The 17,460-nt window shown below is 40.8% G+C and overlaps 1 protein-coding gene across 2 annotated transcripts in view; it reads left to right on the top strand.

Annotated features, from left to right (window-relative positions):
- Nucleotides 1–17,460, top strand: part of LOC143975574 (kyphoscoliosis peptidase-like) — a 114,227-nt gene that overhangs the window by 21,527 nt on the left and 75,240 nt on the right. For both annotated transcript variants that reach the window (XM_077478037.1, XM_077478036.1), the window contains exons 2-3: nt 9,090–9,726; nt 12,842–12,953. In XM_077478037.1, the coding sequence (XP_077334163.1) occupies nt 9,090–9,726; nt 12,842–12,953 (749 nt within the window). The remainder of the gene's footprint in view (nt 1–9,089; nt 9,727–12,841; nt 12,954–17,460) is intronic.

Here is a 17,460-nt window from a genome sequence, read left to right as displayed (position 1 = left end):
CTGTTCCGACGGACCAAAAACGACGCATGCTCTGAAGCAAGTACGAGACGAAAGCTATTGACTACTGGCTATTGAACTTCCTTTTTCTAGTCCCGTCGTACATGCTATACGTCACTGTGTTCTTGACGATCAGACTTTGGTGTGATCGTGTGTACTCAGGACAGTTTCAGCAGAATTCCGTCAGAACTCCATCGGAAAAACCTTCAGAGTTTATTCCGATGGGAAAACCGCTTGTGTGTACAGGGCATAAGACTTGTTTGAATAAAAACCCATCAGAAGTCAGAAGATAAAATAACTGCTAAAGGTATAAATTACTGGCTTTCACATATCTCCAAAACCTCCCTGTCATAGCTGAATGGTATTATGTTGTCTCCAGCAAAGCACTTGATCATGTTACCTTCCAGTCACCCTTTTCTTCCCTTCAATAGCCCAGTGAGGTTGCCCATCATTGTAATGGGGCCAATAGGAATGTGTCTTGAAAAGAAAGGTGCAAATTTCAGATAAATTCCCCATGGAGGTGGACTGACGGTGCTCCTGCTCAGAGCGTAGTCTCAACACTAATAGAACATGAAGATATAGGATGAAGAGTCGGCAACACATCCTTCGGAAAAAGTCACTTTATTACATCAAGTGGAGTCCACTCAATGTAATAAAGTGACTTTTTCGGAAGGATGTGTTTCTGGCTCTTCATCTTATATCTCCATAGGATAGGAACGTGTGGTTAGCAGCAAAGTAAGCTCCAAAAACTATTCAGAAGTGTCATGGCATTGCCTTTTGGAATGGCTCTGTTATGGTTTTAAAGCCGATTTCCAGGAATTCAGCTTTTTTGTAATAAGTGAAGAGACACACTATGGGTTAAGCCCATGGAGGTGCATGACCTCTCTTTGGCTTATCTCTATTATTTAGATCTGACAGTTTTATTGCACTCCCAAAAAAAAGGCTATTGCTGTAATTCTGGGAGCCCGACCCTGATGCTTCAGGTCTAAGCATCTTCAGTATGCTATGCCTCCTCCTCCTGCCCAATGACATAATTCTTTGTATTAAGTGAACTCATTCACAAAATACGAAAGGTCCTCTGAATGGGCAGCAGAGGGGAGGAGCAGGCATAGCTGTTCTATGAGTGTAGGTGTATGCTCTGGCAAAGCCATAAACCCGTCAGATATACAGTTATGGCAAAAAATATTGGCACCCCTGCATTTCTGTCAGATAATGCACCACTTCACCCATAAAATTGTTGCAATTACAAATGTTTAGGCATTCTCATGTATATTTATTTCGTTTGTATTGGTATGACACAAAAAAAGTGGAGAAACAAATAGTCAAATCTGACACATTCCACTCAAAACTCTAAAAATGGACTGGACAAAATTATTGGTACCTTCTCAAAATTGTAATAAATAATTGCATTCCAAGTTTGTGAAGCTCCCGTAATTTGTAATTAAACTCACTTGTATCAATTAGCAGGTGCTGACAATATATAAATTACACCATCAACCAGCTAAAATGGTAAACAATTGTTGTGTGTCTCTGTTAGCCACATGGAGCATGGAGAAGAGAAAGAACAGCAAAGAATTATCTGAGGATTTGAGAACAAATTGTGAAAAAGCATGGACAATCTCAAGGTTACAAGTCTACCTCCAGAGATTTTAATGTTCCTGCGTCCACTGTGCACAACATTGCCAAGAAGTTTACAGCCCATGGCACTGTAGCTAATCTCAATGGACGTGGACGAAAGAGAAAAATTGATCAAAGAGTTTGCCAAAACTTACCTGAGCAACCCAACATCATTTTGGGAGAATGTGCTGTAGACAGGCAAAACAAAATTCCAGCTATTTGGTAAAGCCCATCGTTCTACTGTTTTTAGAAAAAGGATTGAGGCCTTAGAGAAAATAATACAGTCCCTACAGTCAAACATGGTGGAGGTTCACTTATGTTTTGGGGTTGATTTTCTGCTTCAGGCGCTGGATGTCTTGACTGCGTGCATGGCATTATGAAATTTGAAGACTACCAAAGAATTCTGGGGTAGGGCCCAGTGTCAGAAAGTTGGTTCTCTGTCAGAGGTCATGGGTCTTACGGCAGGACAATGACCCAAAGCACACGTCAAAAAGCACTCAGAATTGGTTTAAGAGAAAGTGCTGGAGAGTACTGAACTGGCCAGAAATGAGTTCACATCTAAATCCCATAGAGCACCTGTGGAGAGATCTCAAACTAGCAGTTGGAAAAGGAACCCTTCCAATCTGAGAGACCTGGAGCAGTTGGTGAAAGAAGAATTGTCCAAAATTCCAGCAGAGAGGTATAAGAAACTCATTGATGGTTACAGGAAGCAATTGATTTAAATTATTTTTTTCCAAGCGGTGTGCTACTAAATATTAAATTGAGAGTGTGAATACGTTTTTTGAGTACATTTTTGGCTTTTTTTGTTTCTCCACTTTTTTGTGTCTTGCCAATGCAAACAAAATACATAAACATGAGAATGCCTAATCACTTGTAATTGCAACAATTTTCTGGGTGAAGCAGTGCATTATCTGACAGAGATGCAAGGTGCCAATATTTTTGGCTATGACTGTAAATAATAGAGATAAGCCCAGGAGATGGCATGTACCTCCTTGGACTTAACTTATAGTGTGCCTAAACTTTTTCCAAAGTGACTGAATTCCTTGTATTCAGCTTTTAATTATTTTCTATGGCTCTATCGTGGCTTTATAGATTGGAAATACTTTTTTTTAATGGACAGATGCTCCTAAAAGGGAATAAATATGTCAGGACACAACTGCCATTGTTGACTTCATTTTGTAGAGGCACATTCCGGGGGTTGTCATTTCTAGTTTTTTCGTCTTGAGTGAGTCTCTTGAAAAAGCATGAACCCAGTGAAGGTTCGGCAAACTCAATCTGCATACGCTTGTTTCATGTCCAAGCTGTTTCGCAAGGAAGCAGTAAGTGAATGTGGAGACAGAAGCTGTATGAAAGAAACATGGAAGGCTGGTGGTGAAACAATGTATAGTTAGAGCTTTTGCTGACAGGTTGTTTAATTGTTCTCTGGAAAACACGAGGAGAACAATGCCACAAGCCTAATAATACACAAACATAAGCTGGACATCTGTAGGGCCGAAGGGATAATTATAGCACAGCTGTCCTTCTACGTGTAAGGTGAACCAACACATGGCAAGGACATAAATCATCACTCCATACAGATATTACATGCATATAGTTACAAACAATGTAACATAAGAGGACCTGTTCTCTTCCAGGTAGGTTCTAGCTACTAAAGGACAACCTATGCAAAAATAATTGCATGCTATTAACACTTAATATATACATTCTTTTGTATAATTGACATTTTATCTTCACATTTATAAGGCCATATTGTTCAGTGGAAGTGACAGTTAAAGGGGTTGTAAAGGTTTGTTTTTTATTTTCTAAATAGGTTCCTATAAGCTAGTGCATTGTTGGCTCACTTACCTTTTCCTTCGATTTCCTTTCTAAATGTTTTTTTCTTTGTTTTCTTTGTCTGAATTTCTCACTTCCTGTTCCTCCTCAGTAAGCTGTTCAGTAAGCTGTTCTGGCTGACTAACCACCAGCTCGGATGATGGTGTGAAGTTTACTGAGGAGAAACAGGAAGTGAGATATTCAGACAAAGAAAAAAAACATTTAGAAGGGAAATCGAAGGAAAAGGTAAGTGAACCAACAATGCACTAGCTTAGAGGAACCTATGTAGAAAATAAAAAACAAACCCTTACAACCCCTTTAAGGGCTTGGGACAAACCACAACACGGCTGGAGTTGCTTAAACCAATTACCTTTCATTCAGTTGGTTTAAAATATATGTGTGCAAACAGCTAAATGCACAGCTTTTTTTTTTCTTCTTTTTATGTAATTTATATTTATTTGAGGATTATATGACAATACAAATCATGAAAACATACAAGAGGTATTTGTGGCAAATAATAGTATGGTATGCAATATCATTATAAACATAATATGACTTGTGAGCATATAAGGAACAATGAAGTAATATAATAACTAAAAAATTAAATAAAATAACTTTTTCATGAAAAGGATAAGGAGGTAAGGTAAGAAAATAAAATATGGATGTTAAAAAAACAGGAAGATTGATTGATCTTAATATAAAAAGACATCATATAAGGGTCTGAGGATATAAACCTATTTTTCCTTTAAGGGGTCCTCGAATAGGAGGGGGAAGAGATGGTCAGGATTTGGATGTAATCTTCTGAAAAGGGAGAAAACCTGCCAGTTGGACCATATATTATAAAATTTTATATTGGAATTCCTGATCTAACCAGGAAGATTGATTGATCTTAATATAGACAGACATTATATAAGGGTCTGAGGATGTAACCCTATTTTTTCCTTTAAGGGTTCCTCGAATAGGAGGGGGAAGAGTTGGTCAGGATTTGGATGTAATCTTCTGAAAAGGGAGTAAACCTGCCAGTTGGACCATATATTTTGAAATTTAATATTGGAACTCCTGATCTAACCAGGAAGATTGATTGCTCTTAATATAGAAAGACATAATATAAAGGTCTGAGGATGTAAACCTATTTTCCTTTAAGGTTTCCTCGAATAGGAGGGTGAAAAGTTGGTCAGGAATTGGATGTAATCTTCTGAAAAGGGAGAAAACCTGCCAGTTGGACCATATATAATGAAATTTAATATTGGAACTCCTGATCTAACCAGGAAGATTGATTGATCTTAATATAGAAAGACATAATATAAGGGTCTGAGGATGTAAACCTATTTTTCCTTTAAGGGTTCCTTGAATAGGAGGGGAAGAGTTGGTCAGGATTTGGATGTAATCTTCTGAAAAGGGAGTAAACCTGCCAGTTGGACCATATATTATGACATTTAATATTGGAACTCCTGATCTAACCAGGAAGATTGATTGATTTTAACCATTTCCCGACCAGCACACGCCGATGTACGTCAGCAAAAAGGCATGGGCAGGCATATTGTCGCAGTCACAATAAAAATCACTGATCGCCGCCATTACTAGTAAAAAAAAAAAATATTAATAAAAATGCCATAAAACTATCCCCTATTTTGTACACGCTATAACTTTTGCGCAAACCAATCAATAAATGCTTATTGCGATTTTTTTTACCAAAAATATGTAGAAGAATACGTATCGGCCTAAACTGAGGGAAATTTTTTTTTATATTTATATATATTTTTGGGGGATATTTATTATAACAAAAGGTAAAAAATAATGCATTTTTTTCAAAAGTGTTGCTCTATTTTTGTTTATACCACCAAAAGAAAGCTCTATTTGTGGGAAAAAAGGACGTCAATTTTGTTTGGGAGCCACGTTGCACGACCGCGCAATTGTCAGTTAAAGCGACGCAGTGCCGAATCGCAAAAAGTGGTCTGGTCTTTGGCCAGCAAAATGGTCCGGGGCTGAAGTGGTTAATATAGAAATACATAATATAAGGGTCTGAGGATATAAACCTATTTTTCCTTTAAGGGGTCCTCGAATAGGAGGGGGAAGAGTTGGTCAGGATTTGGATGTAATCTTCTGTAAAGGGAGAAAACCTGCCAGTTGGACCATATATTATAAAATTCAATATTGGAACTCCTGATATAACCAGGAAGATTGATCTTAATATAGAAAGATATCATATAAGGGTCTAAGGATGTAAACCTATTTTTGAAAAGGGAGAAAACCTGCCAGTTGGACCATATATTATGAAATTTAATAGATGTGCTCTTTATGAAACGAGTGAGATTTTCCATATGTTCTATGTCACGAATTCGGCTGAATCACTGTCTTATAGTGGGAGGTGAAGAGGACTTCCAAAGAGCTGGGATCCAGGATCCGCTACATTAACCAAATGAATAATAATCACATTTTTGTATTTTTTTTTTTTGAGAGGAAAGTTATTATGGAGTAAAAAGGAAAAAAACAGGGTTCTTTAGGAACTGTGTGGTCACTCAGCCTTTGAGTAGGGATATGAAGAGGAGTCCAAAAATCATGAAGGCATGGACAAGTCCAGAAAATATGTAATAAATCTGCCTGAGGATTGTGACATCACCAATAGGAGTCTGAAATATAAGGATAAATAGAATGTAATAATTTAGGGTGCGATTCCATTGAGAAGGTCATTAATATCCAGATTCCTGGTAACGATCACTTATAGAGGAACGAGTTGATATATAAATGCACAGCTTGGTAAGTGAGAGCGATCTCACTTGCCAAAAGATATGCTATATTTTTCTCAACTGCCACTTTATGCCGTGATATACAGCGGGTAAAATATGTATTGAACATGTCACCATTTTTCAAGGTAAATATACACTATATTACCAAAAGTATTGGGACGCCTGCCTTTACACACACATGAACTTTAAAGGAGTGTTCCGGCCACGATGTGTTTTTTAAAAGAAAATCAGCAGCTACAAACACTGTAGCTGCTGGCTTTTAATAAGGACACTTACCTGTCCAGCGAGCCCGCGATGTCGGCCCCCCCAAGGCCGATCTGTCCATCGGATCTGCTGTCAGCGCCACCAGCCTTGCGGCTTCACTGCCCATTTCCTACCGTGCATGCGTGAGTTGCGTGGCGCTTTGTGAATGGCCCCATTGTGTTCTGAGACACACACAGGTCCCAGAAGACAACGGGGCCGCTCGCCGAAGAGGAGGAAGCGCCCCAGAATAGGAATAGGCAGATAAGGAAGACTGCCTAGCAACAGGGGTTTCAGGTAAGTTAAAATGTATTCATTTTTTTTTTCAAATTTAAAAAAAAACATTTTTTAAGAATATTAATGCTATTTTTATTTTTAATGGCATCCCAGTCTTGGTCCGTAGGGTTCAATATTGAGTTGGCCCACCCTTTGCAGCTATAGCAGCTTCAACTCTTCTGGGAAGGCCGTCCACAAGGTTTAGGAGTGTGTCTATTTGAATGTTTGACCATTCTTCCAGAAGCACACTTGTGAGGTCAGGCACTGATGTTGGATGAGATGGTCTGGCTCGCAGTCTGCGCTCTAATTCATCCCAAATGTGTTCTATTGGGTTAAGGTCAGGCCAGTCAAGTTCCTCCACCAAAAAACTCCCTCATCCATGTCTTTATGGACCTTGATTTCAATTTGTTAGTGTATCTAAATCTGCTAGTACATATGAACTCCCCTCCCTCCAGATTAACAATGCTGCTGTCCAAAGGTGTCCCCTGTGCTCATTCAGCCAGGCGCTCTAATACAGGAGGAGTTTTACTGACATGATTAAAAGGTGAAAACAAAGGGGAAGAAAAAATAGAAAGCTAATGCAACCACCACATTGAATTATTGGTAAGCTGCAATATATTACATTTCTGGTTTTGGGTTTAATATCACTTGAACTCTTTAATAAGGCTCAGAAGTTGAATCCAATGCACTTTCACTTCACAAAGTATAGTACAGAGAATGTTTTTTTCCAGTCTTTTGAAGTATACGATGAAAATGTTTTTCTAAACTCTTATGTCTGAAACTAACTGAAGAAATATAAGACAGCAGGGAGGGTATAGCTCAGTGATGGCGAACCTTGGCACCCCAGATGTTTTGGAACTACATTTGCCATGATGCTCATATACACTACAGAGTGAAAGAGCATCATGGAAAATGTAGTTCCAAAACATCTGGGGTGCCAAGGTTCACCATCACTGGGCTAGCTAGGACTGTACTAAGTAGCTCTAAACAGGAGGGAATAAACCACATGCAGAAATAAAAAAAGTTTCTTTCAAACTACGCCACCACTAGGTGTCAGTAGATATACAATATTACAAACAATGCAATAAAATGTCAACAGAATAACACAACAGGTGGGATACAGCAAGAATTTTTTAGCCACTGTAAAGATTTGCCCTAAGCTTTCTCTATCTCAGTTAAACTAATATAGCTTAGTCAATGAGAGCTTCCTTACCAATACTCATAGCATGTTAACTTAGTGATGCATTGTTTAACCACTTCAAGACTGAAAATTGTGGGAAAAAAAAGCTTTTCTTAGTTTCTGTTATAAAAGTTTGCAAATAACTAATTTTTCATCACTGATGTGTGCTGATGAGGCTGCACTGATGGGCACTGATGAAGCTACACTGATCTGCGCTGATGGGAATCACACACGAGCAGGATTCTGGCCAGAAAAAGACCGATGAGAGCTTTTCATTAGAAAATGCGACCGTGTGTATGCTCCATCGGAATTTAGCTGTCCGAATTTCGGCCAGCCAAAAATTGATAGCATGTTCTCAATTTTCCCGACGGAAAAACTTTTGTAAATTCCGATCGTGTGTATACAATTCCAACATGCCAAAAATCACGCATGCTCAGATTCAACTACGAGACAGAAGCTATCAGCTACTGGCTATTGAACTTCCTTTTTCTAGTCCCATCGTAAGTGTTCTACATCACCGCGTTATAAACGATCGGAATTTGGTGTTTTACCGTGTGTAGGCAAGACAGCTTGAGCCAAATTCTGTCGGAATTCCGTCGGGAAAACCATCAGAGCTTTTTCCGACGAGAATTCCGATCGTGTGTATGCGGCATTACACAGTTTGTCCCACTGGAAGATTTACCTTCACCTCTTGTTCTGATGGCAACTCAAAATTTTTGGCTTTCCTATCACTTTCTGTCCCAGTGACAATGGTCACCTGGATCTCCCCAGTGAGGACAAAGCCAGTGTAGTGATTATCTAAGGTTCAGGCTGAACCCACATGATAGCACACCGCCAGCCCATGTCGTCACATAAGGCCATCAGCCCATTGTGGCCACATAAGGCCACCAGATTTATGGTCAAGTTGCCATATTTGGACAATGTCTTTGGACAACGCTGGACAATATTAGGTCAATAATGTCGTCAGCATCTCCGCCTTTTTGTTACGTGCGGCTGCAGAGTCAGGGATTTCACAACCACAGCTGACTAGGCCTGCGGCCTGCTATCATGCGACAGTTTCCCACCGGATTTAGGCAAACTGGGTTTGGGCCCAAACCTCAGCTCATCAGTACTATATATATATGTTCAACTTCTCACTATTCCACAATATTACTAAAGCTAAAAAATGATTTTACATACACTTTAAATAAAAAAAAAAATATCTATGTCTCTATCACCAGGTTCCACATCAATGCTATAAAGATGGGTCATGTTAACAGCCTTGGAGCCGAAAATAGCCAGCCAAAACCTGCCACTGTGAAGATCATTTTGGCCAAACATGACAACAACAACAACAGCTACAAGAAATGTCTAAAAGTATCTGAGGCCAAGCAAGACCATGAACGTATCATGAAAGCTAAGGTCGAATCTCACTTCTCCAAGTCTCAAACTTTGGACATACAGAATGGGAATCCACATGAGTTCCACGGATCACAGACTGACATTCGTGTTTCTACAAGAACATCCTTTGATGTGGTGACTGAGAAGAAGAATGGGGTCCTAAAGGTTTCAAATGTCAAAAGCAAAACATTGTCGACAACCAGATCCAAAGGCCAGAAGGAGGTTTTCCATTTCTGGTCAACCAAGGTTAATAGTCAAGAAGAACCTGATAGAGAAGTATCAACAGTTAAGCCAAGACTAAACAGAGATAATAAAAACAATACAGTAAAACATTTAAGTGGCAGTCCAGCCCCAAGATGTGATGGTGATACAATAGTTCCTGCAATGACATCTCTGAAGAGGAAGAAGAGGAATGAGATTTTTTCTGCCAGTGCGGCAAGACATATTGACGATCATGTTATTGCCATGAGTAATCAGGTATCTCAAAAACAAATTATTTTTACATGTACGGTGATTTTAAAAAGCACTTTAGGGGTAACATGTATATATATATATATATATATATATATATATATATATATATATATATATATACACACTGATCGACCATAACATTATGACCACCCACCTAATGTTGAATAAGTCTCCCTTTTGCCACCAAAACAGCCCTGACCCATTGAAGCATGAAGTTCAAAATTACATCCAAATGAATGGCAGGAACCAAGGTTTCCTAGACAAAGCATCATCCTCCCTCCACTGACTTGTTTTCTTCGCATACTGCATCCTGGTGCCAACCCTTCCCCAGATAAGTGACACACACACACCCGGCCATCTACATGGTGTAAAAGAAAACATGATTCAATAGACCAGACCACCTTCTTCCATTGCTCTGTAGTCTAGTTCTGATGCTCCAGTGCCCATTGTAGAAACTTTTGGCTGTGGACAAGGGTCATCACGGGCACCCTGACCAGTCTGCGGCTACACAGCCCCATAGACAGAAAACTGCAATTTGTGCAACGTGCTCTGACACCTTTCTATCAGAACCAACAACTTTTTCAGCAATTTGAGCCACTGTAGCTCTTCTATTGGATTGGACCACATGGAACCGCCTTCACTCCCCATGTGCATCAATGAGCCTTGGCCACCCATGACCCTGTCACAGGTTCACCGGTTTTCCATCCCTAGACCACTTTTGGTTGGTCCTGATCATTGCAGACCAGAAACATCCCACAAGAGCTGAAGATTTGGACTTGCTTTGACCCGGTCATCTAGCCATTACCATTCGGCCCTTGTCAAAGTCACTCAAATCCTTACGCTTGCCCATTTTTTCTGCTTTCAACACATCAGCTTCAGAGATAACATGTTCATTTACTGCATAATGAGATAAACAATGTTATTCACTTTACCTGCCGGAGGTTATAATGTTATGGCCAACCTCAATGCAATTGGTCAACTATGTAGCAAATGAGGTTTACTGTTGATAAATGTAAAGTTTTGCACTTGGGGGCTAAGAATATGCAAGCATCATACATACTAGGGGGAGTACAACTGGTGGAATCAAAGGTGGAGAAGGATCTGGGGGTTTTGGTAGATAATAAGGTTAATAATAGCATGCAATGCCAAGCTGCGGTTTCCAAAACAAGCAAAAACCTTTCTTGTATTAAGAGAGGTATAGATTCCAAAGAGAGAGATAATTTTGCCCCTGTACAAATCATTAGCAAGACCTCATCTAGAATATGCAGTTCAGTTTTGGGCACCAGTCCTCAAAAAGGATATCGGGGAACTGGAGGAAGGGCAACTAAACTGATAAGAGGCATGGAGGAGCTCAGCTATAAGGAAAGGTTAGAGGAACTGAATTTATTCTGTCTTGAGAAGAGGAGATTAAGGAAGGATAGGATCAACATGTATAAATACAGCACACAAGGGGTCCATTCAGTGAACTTGGTGTTGAGTTATTTACTTTAAGCTCATTACAGAGGACAAGGGGGTACATCTGGAGGAAAAGAGGTTTAATCACCAAATACGGAAAGGTTTCTTCACAGAAAGAGCTGTGAAAAAATGGAAAACACTCCCTCCAGAGCTGGTTCTGGCCAGCTGAGTAGATTGCTTTAACTGCCTCCTGCCTGTTGTACAGACAAATGATGGCAGAGTGGCACGGCTCTTGTTCTGGAATGGTGTCATATAACGGTGCCCAGTTTAGCCACAATCACACGGCCGTGGCTCTTTACCCATTTGATTGGCTGACAGAGTGTGAGGAGAAGAGAGCTGATCAGCGGCATCTCCTCACACTCCTCACAAGGGAGACATGTATGATTATAATGCAGCCCCAACAGTGCCCATCAGTGATATCACTCTGTGCCCATCAGTGACACCAGTCTGTGCCAATCACTGATGCCAATCAGTGCTGCCTTTCAGTGTCCATCAGTGCCTCCTCATCGGTGCCACCCCATCAGTGCCCTTTAGTGCCACCTCATCGGTGCAGCCTAATCAGCGAACATCAGTGAAGGAAGAAAAATTACTTATTTACAAAATTTTCTGACAGAAACTAAAAAATACATATTTTTTGTCCTAAATTTTCAGTCTTTTTTTGTTTTTTTAGCAAAAAATAAAAAGCCTAGTGGTGATTAAATGTCACCAAACAAAAGAAAGAAGAAAATGATTATAAATTCATTTTGGTACAGTGTTGCATGACCGCACAATTGTCATTCGAAGTGCGACAGTGCTGAAAGCTGAAAATTGGCCTGGGCAGGAAGGGGGTGAAAGTGCCCGGTATTGAGGTAATTAAAAAAGTCCTGGATTATTTTCTAAATGCACAGAATATAACTGGATACTAACATTTATAAGTAAAGTTGATCCAGGGAAAATAAGATTGCCTCTTATGCCGCGTACACACGATCATAATTCTCGTTGCAAAAAGCTCTGATGGTTTTCCCGACGGAATTCCGACGGGATTTCGCTCAAGCTGTCTTGCATACACATCGTCACACCAAATTCCAACCGCCAAGAACGTGGTGACGTACAACACTTATGAGGGGACTAGAAAAAGGGAGTTCAATAGCCAGTAGCCAATAGCTTCCATCTCGTAGTTGAATCTGAGCATGTGTGAGTTTTTGCGTGTCGGAATTGCATACACACGATCGGCAAAATTGAGAACATGCTATCAATTTTTTGCTGGCGGAAATTCGGACAACTAAATTCCGATGGAGCCTACACACTGACACATTTTCCGATGAAAAGCTCTCATCGGTCTTTTGCTGGCCGAAATTCCGATCCTGGGTACACGGCATTAGGGGATCAGGAAGACATTTTTTCCCATTTTTTTTTTGTTTTCTGTTTTTTCTTTTTCCTCTTTTATTGGTTGAACTGGATGAACTTGACTTTTTTTTATAACTAACTATGTAACTTCAAGATTGTTAGGAGTAGGCTAGAAATAACTGAACAATGCGGAAATGAATATATGATTTTACATTTTGACCAGGGATACACTGTTTAAAATTAGACCTCTTATCAAAAGTAGCTCCTAAATCAGCCAATGTTCTCTTGGCAATATAATAATAATAATTCTCTCTCAATACTTTGACCTGTTTTTCAGCCCACGTTGGAAAAGCTGTCTGTACAGGAAATTGTTCATAAAATCACAGTTACATCAAAAAACAGCTTAGAGAAATTAAGAGCAATATGGATTTGGCTGTGCCACAACATCAGTAAGTATATATTACCTGTATTACATTATGAATAGAGGCATCTCGGTGAAAGACAGGGTCGTACACAGTTTTATTTCACATTAGAAACTAAGAATTTTGGGACCATTTTGAAGCACAAAGGCTTCTGGGAATTGTCTGCTATACTCTTTTCTGTTATGGTTCAGACTTATTCAGCATGGCCTATATTAAAGGGAATAAATTGTATTTTCAATTACATTTTATAGGTACTGCTATAGGAATCTTGCTTTGAAGTGCTATACAAAAGGTTGCACTTAACTGCTCATTCTCACAATGCAAGTCTATGAGTCAGTTGACTCACCAAAAACAATGCACTCAGGGGCGTAACTAGAAATCACAGGGCCCCATAGCAAAAGGTTGTATGGGCCCCCCCCCCCAAAAAAAAATTAACTAATGCCATTGAAGAACAGATTACCACACATGTGGCACAGTACCCAAGCAACAGCTTAGTGTGTAGAGTGTATACAAATTTTAGAGGGTGGATGTTATCTATGTGTACCTGCTTGCAGTATGCCTTGGGCTTTGTCAGTTTCCCACAATACAGTATCCAGTATTTGTCCATAATATAATAAATATGTATATGATGCTATTATACTGTACACTGTGAATTCTGAATATGATTGCTGCAACTACAGATTGTGTGTAAGGCTGGGTTCACACTGCTGCGATGTGGGAACGCGGCGAATATACTGCGGGTTCCCGCATCGCATGCCTCCCGGCGGCAGTTCACACTGCCCTATGCGAACTGCTGGGAGTGTCAGTGAAAAGTTAATGACACCTCCCAATCAGTTCGCATATTGCAGTGCGATCTGCAAACTCGGACAGGAATCGGATCGCATGGTGTGAACACCCATGCGATCCGATTCTGCAGCAGACCAAAAAAAGGGTCCTGTCCGAGTTTGGGCCGAATGCGATGCGAATTCAGCCATACTATCTGTATGGCTGAAATCGCATCGCACAGAGATCGCATGTGATTTGCACTGCAGTGCGGTGCGAATCACATCCGATCTCCTACACCGCAGCAGTGTGAACCCAGCCTAAAACTGTCTGTCTACGGCTTGAGCTAGTCAGCAATTATTGCAGAACACACTGACTGACACACTGTGTTACACACATGAGATTGTACCAATTACAGGCCTCACTGATGCTGTTACACATCAGACTGTCTGTACCTTCTTCTCAGCTCTAGCCTGAGCCTCCATTCCACACTGCCGATCATGTGAGACAGCCAGCCGAAGCACTGCGCGGGCCCCCCTGCTCCATTGTGGGTGGGACTGGAGGAGGGAACAACATCATAAGGTGGGCGGGGAACCGCGCTTGCGCTCAGCACCTCATTGTCTGTCACGGCAACTTTCACTGGGCACACAGGAAGCAGCCTAATTGTTATCGTGATGGGCATTGGTGGGATCTGACGGGCGGCGGCGTCACCTCCAATTCAATTGGCAGACACAGACATCGCTGGTCGGACAGACCGTGAAGTCTGCACACTGCACGGTCAGCAGAGTCTGAACACACAGAGGTATCACTATGCCGGCAGAGCCGTGGCCGCTGCCGGGCCCCGCAGACTGACATGCCACACTCACATAATAATCCATCCAGGTCGGCCTGCATCCTCCCAGCTAAACTAGGCAGCAGTGCACCAGTAGGTAGCCGCCTAGCAGGAGATCGCCTTGAAATCGCGGGTGAGATGTCAGCATTCCTCATCCTCACCAGGCCCCTCTCAGCTGCGGGCCCCATAGCGCCCGCGTGGGTCGCTATGGCGGTAGTTCCGCCACTGAATGCACTCCATGTGTGGCTGATATCTTACCTCACCAGATGTTGAAGCCTAAAGCACTGTACACACAGACTGAATGTCAAGAGACAACGGGCGGTTAAAAAAAAAATCTGACATTCGGCCGGTGTGTAGGTCGGTCTGTCCATTTGGCCAGCTTCTGTCGATATCACATGCTGGGAAAATTAGCAGCCGACCAACTCCTGATCAGCGCTTTCAGCCAAAGGCAGCAGGGGAGATCGCTGAACTAACCTCACATGCTGACAGTCTTTTTCATTCAACAAATAAAAAAACATATAGGCTTAACACCTAAAAACATATTTTAGGATTAACCAGATGTTGTTAGTGTCTCAGAACAGAGCAGTGGCTCCAAAACTTTTTTCGCTTTCTAATCCCTTGGTAGCCAATATCCATAAATTGACCCCTCCCCCCCCCCAAATTAGTCAATACCATAGTGACACCACCATAACATGTCCACAGATATACAATGAGTTCCATACCGATACAACCATAAACATGTCCACAGATATACAATGAATTCCATACCGATACCACCATAAACATGTCCAGAGATATACAATGAATTCCATACCGATACCACCATAAACATGTCCACAGATATACAATGAATTCCATACCGATACCACCATAAACATGTCCGCCAATATACAATGAGTTCCATACCGATACCACCATAAACATGTCCACAGATATACAATGAATTCCATACTGATACCACCATAAACATGTCCGCCAATATACAATGAGTTCCATATCGATACCACCATAAACATGTCCACAGATATACAATGAGTTCCATACCGATACCACCATAAACATGTCCACAGATATACAATGTATACCATACCGATACCACCATAAACATCTCCATAAATAGACAATCAGTACCGTACTGATACCACCATAAAATCTGTCCACAGATATAATGTAAGTATTGTATCAATACCACCATCAAGTGTGGGCGGAGGATTGTGTATATGGGATTGTATGATATATATATTTTTGTTTTTTATTAATTGAACTAAATGGACTTTTTTCTACCTGACTAACTTTGTAACCATGTATAAACAGGTCCACAGATATACAATCAATATCATAACGACATTGTTATTAACTTGTCCACAGATGTACGAGTAGCATACTGAAACCACCATAAACATGTCCCATGAAATATACAATGAGTACCGTACTGATACCAACATAAACATGCCCACAGATATACAATGAGTATCATACTGACATCACCATAAACATGTCCACAGATATACGAGTACCATACTAATACCACCAGAAACATGTCCCAGGAAATATACAATGAGTACCGTACTGACACTACCATAAACAGGTCCACAGATATACAATGAGTACCATACGGATACCACCATAAACATGTCCACAGATATACAATGAGTACCATACTGATATCACAATAAACATGTCCACAGATTTACAATGAGTACCGTAATGACACCACCATAAACATGTCCACAGATTTACAATGAGTACCACACTGATATCACCATAAACATGTCCACAGATATACAATGAGTACCGTACTGTTACCACCAGAAACATAACATTAGCAGCGCTAAAATAATGCAAACATTTTAGGATTTGTTAAAAGTTCACTAAAATAGTTAAATAAGTATGAAGCCCACTTTACATATAATATGAGGCAGACGTAAATGTAGGATTGTCCATCATGGAAAAAATGCTGCAGATATTAATTCAAAACAATCGCCTCCTCCACACTGCACGTGTCACAATCCCCCTAGGAAATGCACTTACCAGATGATACTACTGGGTTATACGCTTATCTGTCAATGGATGATGTCTGCTCACTGCATACACTCCGTCAGATGATCCTGGGTTATACACTTGGCTTGCAATGGTTGTTGTCAGCTCTCTGCATGTAATCCATCTAGAGGTTTGCTCGTCACAAGCAGAGAACAAAGATACATATAGCATAATCCAATACTAAAAAGTATTTATTATAGGTTTCCTTAAGATTGCACACTTACAATGTGATTCAAAATAAAGGAGCATGTAACAACAATGTATCGCAAGTCAATATTCCTGACTACCTCTCACTGCTCCAGCGGTGTTCCCAGATAAGGCAAGCAGGAAAGCCGACGATGTAGGTTGCTGCGTGGTCAGGCCCTGACTAGTTTCGTGATTGCTTCGTCAGAGGGTATGGCCACACAGCACAGCTTCCCACATTAAATACACTGCGGGACGCCGCAGATTTAACCCACTTGTGCCGCCTGCGTGTACTAGGCTCGTCCGCAGTGTTTACCACCTAGTTTTCAAGCCTACTTTATAGATAAAAAAAGCATTGGGTTAATTCTGCGGTGTCCTGCAGTGTATTTAATGTGGGAAACTGTGCTGTGTGGCCACGATCTCTGACGAAGCAATCACAAAACTAGTCAGGGCCTGACCACGCAGCAACCTACATCGTCGGCTTTCCTGCTTGCCTTACCTGGGAACATCGCTGGAGCGGTGAGAGGTAGTCAGGAATATCGACTTGCAATACATTGTTGTTGCATGCTCTTTTATTTTGAATCACATTGTAAGTGTGCAATCTTAAGGAAACCTATAATAAATACCTTTTAGTACTGGATTACGCTATGTGTATCTTTGTTCTCTGCTTGTCACGAGCAAACCTTTAGATGGATTACATGCAGAGAGCTGACAACA

This window comes from Lithobates pipiens, unplaced genomic scaffold (assembly GCF_037356315.1).
Source record: "Lithobates pipiens isolate NorthernLeopardFrog02 unplaced genomic scaffold, aLitPip1_a1.2 Scaffold_13, whole genome shotgun sequence".
Lineage (NCBI taxonomy): Eukaryota > Metazoa > Chordata > Amphibia > Anura > Ranidae > Lithobates > Lithobates pipiens.
Note: the sequence above shows the minus strand (reverse complement) of the source record. Positions and strands in the feature narration are given on the sequence as shown.